The 11,536-nt window shown below is 42.6% G+C and overlaps 1 protein-coding gene across 4 annotated transcripts in view; it reads right to left on the reverse strand.

Moving 5' to 3' along the window:
- Positions 1-302: 302 nt before the first annotated feature.
- The window catches only part of med24 (mediator complex subunit 24), a 22,363-nt gene continuing 11,129 nt past the window's right edge, over positions 303-11,536 (reverse strand). For all 4 annotated transcript variants that reach the window (XM_034292432.1, XM_034292431.1, XM_034292429.1 and 1 more), the window contains exons 21-26: positions 4,214-4,395; positions 3,790-3,883; positions 3,489-3,588; positions 1,994-2,074; positions 1,657-1,805; positions 303-961 (exon numbers count right to left, since the gene is read on the reverse strand). In XM_034292432.1, coding sequence (XP_034148323.1) covers positions 845-961; positions 1,657-1,805; positions 1,994-2,074; positions 3,489-3,588; positions 3,790-3,883; positions 4,214-4,395 — 723 coding nt within the window. In that variant the 3' untranslated portion in view covers positions 303-844. The remainder of the gene's footprint in view (positions 962-1,656; positions 1,806-1,993; positions 2,075-3,488; positions 3,589-3,789; positions 3,884-4,213; positions 4,396-11,536) is intronic.

Below are 11,536 nucleotides of genomic sequence, written 5' to 3' on the forward strand. Positions count from 1 at the left end.
CATCTGTAATCACTTCTTTCCTGTCACCCTTCAATACAGGCCAGTTTTATGCAAAGCTCTTGATAAGGTTGACTGGGGCACAGCTACCCCACTTTCAGCCAGCCAACTCTGTAGCTGCTTCAAAGTGATTGTTGGCCTCTCTAACAAGTCTCTCATGGCTGTGCCCAAGTGGTGTGATGCAGTTTTGATTGATTGCAAATAAAATGTAATTAAATCTATAACTCAACCAAATGTGGAGAAAGTAAAGGGAACCAAATATCCAAAGCCACTGTATCTAAAAAATAGAATAAAAAATGGTTGTTACATTTTCATGAGGCTTTATTATAAAAAAGACAATATGTACACTTTATGAATGAAAAGAAACAGTAATACAAAATGATGAAATGCAAAAACTCACTGTTGCCATAAACATAACTGCCACAGACACTATCAAAAAGGAGAAAAGCCTGCCTAAGCCTGTAATTTAGCAGACACCTGTACCCAGAGTGACTCCATACTGTCCCCCAGTGGGAACTGAACCCACAACAGCACTGTAAGTGCCAGGCTCTACATAGGGCATTCAAACATATGAATGGAAGGTGCCTCTGAATGTAGCATGAAGCAACCAGGGTTACATAACAGAAGTAATTAATAATCAACTAAATGTGCGTCTTAGCAGGTTCGATCTATGAGGAGTCCCGAGCCTTGGGGGGGGGGGGGAACTTCTGTTAAATCAAATGTTTGAGGTGCTTCGATTATATCAACACTACGTAACATTATTTCTTGAAGTGGAAGTTTGAGTTCCCCTTTTAGTGGAAGTGGAGTAATCAATGGATATGGGGGAGCCCCGGGCGTTCCCTTGAATCTACAACGCTGAGATGGCTTTGGCTGCCACCCTCCTTCCCAGGGGCAGAGTCAGGTCAGTAATGCCGAGGACCACCTTGGGCTTGGCCAGTGCAGGAAGCTTCACAAGCTCAGAGACCTGGAGGAAGACACACAGACAACAAGACACAGACATTTGTTAAAAGCATGTATTTTATGAATCACTTAAAACCACTGAAATATAAACATCAGTCTAAGAATGTCTTCTCAGAATGGGTTGAGTAACCCCCTCAATCATCACTACAAGACCTTTCTCTTTCTATTCACTGGAACACAGGAGGCCGGGTGACTGGCTGGGAAGGGTGGCTGGGAGGTGGTGTCAGGCAACTTATTCGGAGAAATTCTGAGAATGCGTAGGAATTTGGAAGGGTGTTCTCCCTCCCACTACCACTGCAGATGGACAAGGAGCTGGATAAGCCATCAGATGCATAAACCTGAGCTAATTTTGGAGCTACATCAAACTCAATTGAGCTAGCTCGAAGTCGATGGAGCTAGCTCGAAGTCGATTGAGCTGGCCTTCTGCAGATTCTCCCATGAGTGAAACATCATTAACACAGTTTTCCATTTCTCTAAAGTAAAATATGTAGACTACGCAGGGCAATTTGGCATTTTGTACAGACGTACTTTACACAGTCTTATTAGAAACATCCCAGAATGTGCCAACATTGCCCAACAGGTTCTCAAAAGCTTGCGCTTTTCTCTGTACCCTTCACCAGCCTCCAATAGGAAACAACAGCTTGTGGGAGATATGGGTTTGAACCTGCCGCATTCCATCCCTGCCCACTCCCGCCTTACCATGGTGAAAGGCATGAACTGCAGGATGCTCCCTCGGCTGCCCTGCTCCAGGCACTCCACGCACTCCTCCATGAAGCTCTGCACAAACTGGGTATGAGACCCCGCTGTCTTGGAGCCCAGGATGGATGAGATCAGCAGGAACAGGTTGGCTTCAGAGGGAGAGAGCAACAGCCAGCAAGGTTTTTGTTTTTAACCAAATATGGTAGAGGACAATCATTAAACAATTGTTACCAGAAGCCACAGGACACAAAAGGCCCTTGGTAAAGGACTTGGTAAGAGAACAGGCTACTTGTAAGCCATTCTGGTACATTCTAAAGATTTGACACATGGTTCTAACCTAGGACGCGGTTGAGGGGGTCCCGCATGTTGACCGTGTGGAGCTGGGAAGCTGACAGCGAAGTGGACATGGAGCGGTCACCTACAACATGACCACAGGAGACAGCGCAAAGGTCAATACGTTGACATTAGGAAAGGCAAACGTCAGACGTTAGGTCTGTCTCTTAAGTCGAAATAGGAGGAGGTAACTTTGGTTCAAAGGAAGACATGGTTAATGACCCCCAAAGCACCTCCCAAACCCGATTGAAGTTTCACTGCTCTGATGTAACTTCCTTAAAGGTTCTCTTCACAACCATTGAAACAGTTCCTGTTTTTTACATCTCTCAAAAGGAAACTTCTGGTGTATGTAACAAAGTGTAGAAATAACTGGTGCAACAAATACTCATCACTGGAGTGATTCATGAAAAGTTGCGCTCTAGTCAAATGATAGCTGATAGAAACGGTCAAGCTCTTCCAAAAACACTTAAAAGTGACCTTGCGATGTCTCAGACAAATAACCAGCAAACTGAATCTTGAATTAAAATCAGATTTTATATGAGATTAGGGTGAGCAGCAGGTGGACTGTGGAGGGGAGCTCACTGCTGACTCTTTCTATAAGTAAAAAAATCACAGGAACTCTGATTTTGTCTTCTAAACCAGTATCGTTTGCACGATGGGATACTTTAGCCCATGGAGATTGCAAATGAAATGGTCATGTGACCACAGGGAAACTTTAAGGACACTTCCTCCAATTTCAAGTGAGTAGTAACAGAGGACAAGTTTCTAAATTACCCTTCACTACAGATGACGTCAAGATGACGTCACACGTCCAACGTGTTTTCCCATTGTTTCACTACACTCCCTTCTTGCACATAGTAAACTTGTTGTCAGGTAGAAACTACACCTCATTATACAGAAGCGGGCACTTGTTTCCACAGTAATGCAATACGCTTTGAAGTTCTCCATAAAGAGTTGCCCTTATTGCTCAAATGACAAACTGCATTTTACTTTCAAGATCACAGTTGTCTCAAGAGATGACAACAATGTCATTTTAATGATTTTAAGGTGAGTTAATTATGCTTACGCAAACAGTGTTTACAAATGTAACCTTTCTACGGATGCAGTGATAAATGGGTCCGATACTGGCCCAAAATACGAGATCGGGTTTTGGTTACAGCTGGTGTATGTAACGAGCCGATGTCACCATAAGATATTGTCTGAGCAAACGGGAGACGACGGGCAGACCGGAAACCTGCTGCCCATGCCTTGTGAAATCAATGTGAGGACCAGCAACAGAAGTAGTGATGAACCATGAGTAAATCAGATGCAAGCTTCAATTTGCCAACAAGGAAGATTCCACCCACTGGATTTCATAAAAATAAGATACAAAGAAGCACATCATAAAAATAAAGAAGCACATCAGCTGTATTAATTTGTTCCAGTGACGGTCCACAATGAAGGCCTGCTTAACCTGCCCAGGCAACGCTGTCCTTGACCCTGAAAGACAGCATACTCACCGGGGCTGGAGAGGACCACCGGCTCGTCCTCGTTTGAGCTGAGCAGGCGCATGAGCTTGGAGGGCTGCGTGTCGTCCAGTGGGAACAGGTTACTGTAGTCCTGGGGGTTAACAAGAACACACCATTACCTACGGCGCTGGGCAAACATGACGTAATGGGTGTCTCGGATTTCTCGGCTGTCTCGTTTCCTAATTTAACTAATAATTCCCTTTCTTTCCCCCTTCTAATTTCTTTTTTCCCCTTTCATAATAGTCTTGTGACTATTATGAATTAAACGGATTTGATCCGCCTGCCGCCTTACCTCGATATCCTCCCGCTGCCTCTTGCGTTGTCGAGCGGAGGCCTGGCCTTTGTGGTGACTGGAGAAGGAGCTTAGAGCACACCATACTGACAGCCTGGAGAACAAGGGAACACAATGTCTTGTCCTTTACTAATAATCTCAAATGACAACAAAAAAAATTCGGATTCTGTGAACTGGCCCCTTCAAAAACCTGTTAAGCTGACCAGCTAGCATACGTCACGCGCAGACTTGGCACATTTATTGTGAACCAAGAGATGACACTAGGAGGACTTACTTGGCCAGAGATGGCGCTAGGAGGACTTACTTGGCCAGAGATGGCGCTAGGAGGACTTACTTGGCCAGAGATGGCGCTAGGAGGACTTACTTGGCCAGAGATGGCGCTAGGAGGACTTACTTGGCCAGAGATGGCGCTAGGAGGACTTACTTGGCCAGAGCCTTGCCGGGAGGGTCGGCCAGGCTGTGCCAGCGGGCCGGGTCCGTGAGCAGGTTGGGCAGGATGTGGCCCAGCAGGGTTAGGGTGATCTGCTGTGTGTCCAGGCAGAAGATGCTGTAAAGCAGCTCCACCACCCGGTTGGCCCACTCCTGGCGAGTCTCCTTCAGCAGCTCCTGAGACACACCCATAGAACGTCAGGAGGAATTGACTGATAGGCACTCAACTGCCTTTTAAGCCTCCAGACCTAAATTGGTAATTTCAGTTAAGAGCCAATATGGGCATTACACTCAAATTTTTTTAGTGTCAAAATATAAATCACAAAGTTTACGTGAAATGGCTTATTAACAGTTGTAGTACTTGGCTATGTATAACCAGGACTGTATACACACACAGATGGTTTCTGGTTTACGGATGTAAATAACCTAATAGTAAGTCTCCACTTTAACCTCCTAGTCATTGCTCCTTTTCAAATCCAATGCGTCAGAATACAGATCCAAAACCACAACACTTGAGAGGGAGGAGGGTAGATTGTCTTAGCTAGCTTGTTAGCTTCACAAATGCCAGATATCTTGAGAAAATGAATAACGTGGATTTAATACTTGAGCACCGGTTTGAAACCATTAATTTGGAGGAGAAACTTGAAGTAAAGCAAATTGGTGCCCATCAGTCACGGGGTATTGTCATCACTCAAACTGATAGTAAAAGTAACTGCGGGTTTAACGTGGAGTGGTTTCTGAAAATAAAGTGGCTAACGGTTAGCATACAAAAGAAGGCACTCTTCTGTTTTCCATGTCTGCTATTTGGTGGCGATGGTACTTGGTCGAGGACGGGTTACAAAGATTTGAAACAACTTTCTGAGAGGATTGCAAAACAGAGAGAGCAGCGGGAGTCATCTGGACAATGCTGTGAAATTGGGCTTACTTGGAAGGGTAAATGTCACAGCCCAAGTTGACAGTGCATACAGGCGCTCCATTGAGCAGCATAACAAACAGGTGGAGGAAAACAGGTACGTTCTCAGTCGGATCATAATATGTATTAAACTGTGTGGAAAATGTGAAACTGCACTGCGGAGGCACGACGAGTCAGTGGACTCCCTGAATCCTGGAATATTCAGATGCATTTTCGAGACTGTGTGTGAAGGCGATTTGAGACTTCAGAGGCACTATGACGCTCAGCCCATCTTCAAAGGGAGATCTAGCACTGTACAAAACGAACTGTTAGACAATATGTATGAAGTGAACAGGAAGGAGATAGCCAAGCAAGTGGAAGAAAACATCATTTGTTGTCATACAGGCAGATGAGACTGATGTCCCCTGTAAATCACAAATGGTGGTTGTGTTTCGATACATGTTGCCTGACAATACAGTGACAGAGGTTTTTGGAGTCTGTGGAAGTCAAAGATAAAACTGGACTCAGCCTCTCTAATAGCGTCAAGGGTGTGCTTGAACCACTGAAGCTGGGAGAAAAGCTGATCGCTCAGACTTATGATAGTGCGGCTTTAATGAGTAGAAATGTCCGAGGGGTACAGACACTAATGAAAGAGACATACCCACATGCCCAGTTTGTTCACTGCTATGCTCACCAGCTGAACCTGACCTTGCAGGAAGGATGAGCATCCTGAAGGTGTTTTTTTGCAGATTTAACTGCTTTTGCCAACTTTTTCTCTGGTGCTCCAAAGCATGTTGCAGCACTTGCTGAGGCAACACAGAGATGCATTTCGAGGCCACCCACTGTACGATGAAACTTTAACTGTCAATGCAGTTTGGGGAAACCGCGCAGCGCTGCTCCTGTGTGTGGAGTACATACGCGCACAACCAGGATGGGATGAGGCATACAGCCTGTCAAAAAACTCTGGGACCGAGCCTTTCTGCAGCTTCTGGAATTTTTTTTGTTCCTTATGCCAGAAGTTGATGTTTTATACAACACTCTGCAAAAACGGACCATCGATGCATCTGGGATTAGCAGTGCACTCACCCGTTTCAAGGAGAATGTCCAGAATATGCGGAAGCAAACTGATGAATGAGCTGCCACCGTTCACGATAGAACAGATGAGCCAGGCCGAAGAATAACCAACACAGCGCCGGTGATGAAGGAGGCATGCGACACAGTCATCTCCCAGGTGGAGCAGAGGTTTTCACAAAGTGACCACCTGATCACTGCCAAGCTGGTTGACAGCTTGCTCTTCCCACAATTTGTCCTGTCATTCCCTACATCTGAGCTTGACTGTGCGGTGAAACAATGGGCTCTAGGAAACAAAGAAAAGTTGAGGTCTGAGCTGACCACTCTGTACCGCCACACTGAGCTTCACACTGGTAAGACGGCCCTGTCTCTGTTAAGATCCATCCATGAGAACAACCTAGAGGAGGCTATTGCTGAGACCGTCATTCTGCTGAAAATTCTTAAACACCTATGACGACATCCGAGTCAGAGAGGAACTTTTCCACCTTGAAGAGGGTAAAGACCTTCACTTGCAATACCAGGGGCAGTCCCGACTAAATGCATTGGCCATGTTGTCCAACGAAAGCCAGCTGATTCAGCAGCTACATGCTTTAATTCCCAAAGTCAGAGGTAGAACCGCCTTGCCACCTTTCTCTTCAAATGAGCCCTCAGCCTTGGTGAGCGAAAGCATATTTTAGCATCCTGCCTTTGTGGTGCTGGTCCGTGCATTGGTCATATTTTTGTGCTGGATCGATTGATATGGATGGTGACCAGTGTCAATGTCCATGCTTATGTATTTAGGTTGTTGTCATAGAATGTATCTGTATCCCTAACAAGTTGTCTTTCCGCTTCGTTGTGGCTTTCAGTGGTGTTGAGCTCACTGCTGTTCGTGTATGGCCCTGTAGGCACATTGGTTCTGAACTTGGTTGCATTCCTAATTTAGGTTTGTAAATGTGACAGTGGTCATTTTACATGTGTGTAAGAGAGAATGAGAGCAATTACACAAGGTCTCTCTCTCTCCAGTATGTGTACTACAACACCTGGTAGAAGCAAGCCGCTCTGTTGTTAAGTGTTTTGTGGAGCCACAGTGTTTGTTGATCAGTAGCAAGAGGGAGTTTTGTAGCTTTACTGGTATGTATCCTATATTTTGAAATGGTTTGTGCCCCACCACTTTTTTACATATAAAAACGCCACTGAATATGCTAATGACAAAAAATGCTATAGTCTGGCTACCACAAGCAACAAAACAGAATAGGTATAGCTAGCTAACACAGGAACATGAAAAATGTGAGGCAAGAAAATTAGAAGACTGAGTGCAACATGAGTTCTATCATAGCAAGCATCCAGAGAACTGCTTCTCTGACACGCTCCTTCTATAGGCTCGGTGCACAAGCGTATGGACGAACTTCCGCTTTAGCCAGATGTCGGCATACCATTTTCCGGTTTACTTAAGGCGATCAACCGCGACGCCCAAAATTTCAATTTTTAGTGGATGTCTTCAAGACCTGCCTAAAATAAGCATTTGTGATGTCCATCGAATTGTTGATGCCTGGTCCCCTGCTCCAACAAGCAAGCGGAACAAGGGATTCAAACTCTACGTATCGAGTTATCTGCACAACTACGAGGGTAAGTAGTTTACGGTGGTGTGCCGGCCAGCTATCGGCTAAGCTAGTTAGCAACGTGTTCCTTTTTAGTGTAGTATTAGGCAGGACAATAGAACGCATAAAAATTCACCCTAGCCTCAGCCTGAGCTGGAACGCTAGCACGTACCCATAGCAAGTGAATTGAAACAAACCTTCGTTCAGCCTCTTCTAACCTGAATGAAGCTTAAAATTCCATAGCCTCAAAAAAGCACCAAAACAGGTCTCCTCTTTTATTTTACTACTGTAACCTCATTTCACAACGAAACTGAAAAATAACAACTGGCATAGGAAGTAAACATCTGGTCCTATATGGTATTAATTGCACTTAAACCTGTGTTACGTGGAACTATATAAAAAAAAAAAAAATCGCCTTTTCTGACTATTTCTAGTCTAGTGTTTGAAGTCATTGAATGGCGCAAGCCATATTTTATTAAAAAGAGGACATTCTCCTGATTAAAATGATGCCCCACTTGTACCTTGAAACTTAAATGAGTCACGTACATTATATTTCTTTTTTTTCCGTATAACAGCATCACTCATCTTGTTGTGAGTATAGGTGTTCACTAATGCGGATGAGTATTAGTAAGTAAACCGGAAACTGGAATACCGGAAAAAATCGGAAGTTCATCACTACGCTGGTGCACAGAGTCTATTACCACAGGACACTCAACTTCAGAGAGCTCCAGTAAAAATAAAACAAATCTACACTATACAAAATGTATTTAAACAGTGTAATTAATTTAAAGTTCTTCATTTCATTTAAATATGTAAATCAGTAAATCCAAATGAATGAATTAAGCCCTAATCAATGGAATTTACATGACTGGGAATACAGATATGCATCTGTTGGTACCGGAAACCTTCGGGGAAAATTTGTAGGGGTGTGAATCAGTGCAGTTGATCAGGCTGTTGGATTAGGCCTGAGAAAGGTCCCACTCGTCTTGAATGCTGCTGGATGTTGAAATACCTACATAAACTGCTACGTGACTATGCAACGGAGCCTGGCATACGGTTAGGTCAGTTGGATGTACTGCAAAATTCTCTAGAACAACGTCAGGTAATTCTTATGCTAGTGAAATTAAAATGAAATCCTCTGGTAACAACTCAGGTGGACATTCCTGTGGTCAGAATGCCATTTGTAATTCTCCCTCTAAATTTGAAACATCTGCAGCATTCTGTTGTACAACAGAATGTAGTAATCTAGCATAACAAACTACAGCTTTGATATTCACTAGCCTACATGGTGAGACTAAAAAGGCACTCACCCAAGCCCAGTGATTATGTGGGCTGTTAACTGTTCTCTAACTCAATGCAAGACATGTGTTTTCTGTTCCTCCAATAATGGCATTAATGACCGGTAGTTAAGAGTTTTCTAGGCCAATTTAACTTTTAATCTCAACAGTAACAGAGTTTTCTAGAGAGTATACGCCTGGTTAGACGTGGCAGGTGGCATTCAGACCTTATTTTCTCTCAGGGAGAAGCCTTTTGACTTTGACAGCTAAACAGGTTGTTTTGTAATGAATATCACCAGGTCAATCTGAAGGAACTGGATTTAGACCCATTTTATATCAAATCCAAATAGTCAATCAATTAATCTATCAAATGAATTTAATATATAAAGAGAGTATTACAATTACACTACAAGTATCAAAGATTAAAGTTCTTCAGAGAATTTAAGAAGTTGCAAGAGCAAAGATGCAGGCAGAAGGGAGGAAAACACAAGAGAGCTTCCCCAAACTCCACTCTGGTTATTATCCCAAAACTAAAGGGGTAGGGGTTGGTTTAATAACCTAAGGATAACATTAGTCCTGAAGAATAGATCCCTTATCAATTAGGGACATATTCTGATCTGTTCTGGGGTCATCTCATATGACAGAGTGTTGTTATCTCGAGGAGCAAGCAAGCTAGGCAATAACAAGCAAACATTTGGTCCCTGTATTCCCACAGAAAACATCTGTTAACCATTAACATTCCAATGATTGCCTACCAGGACAGAAATTAAGTATATTGGCATACATGTCTACACTAAATAATGAAGAATCTTTGAATATGTAAATAAGCATCTTTGACATTTTTCGGTTCCTTCAAATCAATTCCATATATTAATATTTTACAATTTTAAATAACTTTTGACATTACAGTGGTTTTAATCAGCATATTACAATTATGAATTGGCCTATGCTTCAAATCAACGCATCAATCTATCAACAAGACACTCCAGATTAAAGCGTCTGCAAAACAACTTTAATATAAATTATATCAAAGGACATGAATATAGGTAAAATATCCAAAACAATATCACATGTAATCTTACTAATGGGCTATTGTTAGAAAATGTGTTTGCAATATAAATTACAACCCTGTTTCCAAAAGAGTTAGGACGCTGTATAAAATGCAAATAAAAATACAATGCAATGATGTGCAAATCATTTATCCCTATATTTAATTTAAAATAGTACAAAAACTACATATCAAACACTGAATGTTTACCACGGTGTTGCATCACCTTTTAACAACACTAAACGTTTGGGAACTGAGGAGACCAAATGCAGTTGTTTTGAAAGTTAAATGTTTTCCCATTCTTGTTTGATATAGGATTTCAGCTGCTAAACAGTTTGGGGTCCCCTTTGTCGTATTTTTCGTTAAATGTTTTCAGTGGGTGACAGGTCAAATGATTTCAATGGGTGACAGGTCTGGCCTGCAGGCAGGCCAGTTTAACACCCAGACTCTTTCACTACGGAGCCATGCTGCTGTAGTATGTGCAGAATTTAGTTTGGCGTGCTCTTGCTGAAATAAGCAAGGCCTTCCCGGAAAAAATATGTTGTCTGGATGGCAGCATATGTTGTTCTAAAACCTGTATATATTGTTCAGTATTAATGGTGCCTTCACAGATGTGCAAATCATCCATGCCATTTGCATTAATGCACCCCCTTACCATCTCAGATGCTGGGTTTTGAACTGTGCACTGATAAGAAGCCGGATGGTCTCTCTCCTCAATAGGCCGCAGGACGCAGCATCCAAACTTTGATTCGCCACACCACAGGACAGTTTTACACTTTGCCTTGGTCCATCTTGAATTAGCTTGAGCCCGGAGAATGGTTTAAATAGTTTCTTCGTTGCATGGTAGAGATTTAACTTGCATTTCTCAATGCAGCGACGTAATGTGTTCACAGACAATGGTTTTCAGAAGGGTTCCTGTGATTACAGTGACTTCCATTACAGAATCGTGTCTGTTTTTAATGCAGCGCCACCTGAAGGACAGAAAATCACGGCCATCCAATATTGGTTTTAAGGCCTTGTCCCTTGCACACAGATTACTTAAGATTCTCTGAATCTTTTAATCATATTATGTACCGTAGATCAGATCCCCAAACTCTTCTGAGGAGATCTCAAACATTTTTACTTTGAGAAATGTTATTCACAGAGTAGTGAACCCCTCCCAATCTTTACTTCTGAAAGGCTCATCCTCTCGGGGATGCTCTTTATATCCTTAATCATGTTACTGAACTGTTGCCAATTAACCTAATTTGTTGAGATGTTATTTGTTATTTTTTTGCATTTTTTAGCATCTCCAGTCTTTTGTTGCCTCTAACCAAACCTTTTTAAGAAACAACATTTCTCAATTACAACATGTGATGTTGTGTTGGAACCATTTCCTATTGAATATAGTGTTTAAAAGATTTGCACATCATTGCATTCAGTTTTTACTTACATTTTACACAGCATCCCCAAT

The sequence above is a fragment of the Esox lucius genome, chromosome 5, assembly GCF_011004845.1.
Source record: "Esox lucius isolate fEsoLuc1 chromosome 5, fEsoLuc1.pri, whole genome shotgun sequence".
Classification (NCBI taxonomy): Eukaryota; Metazoa; Chordata; class Actinopteri; order Esociformes; family Esocidae; genus Esox; species Esox lucius.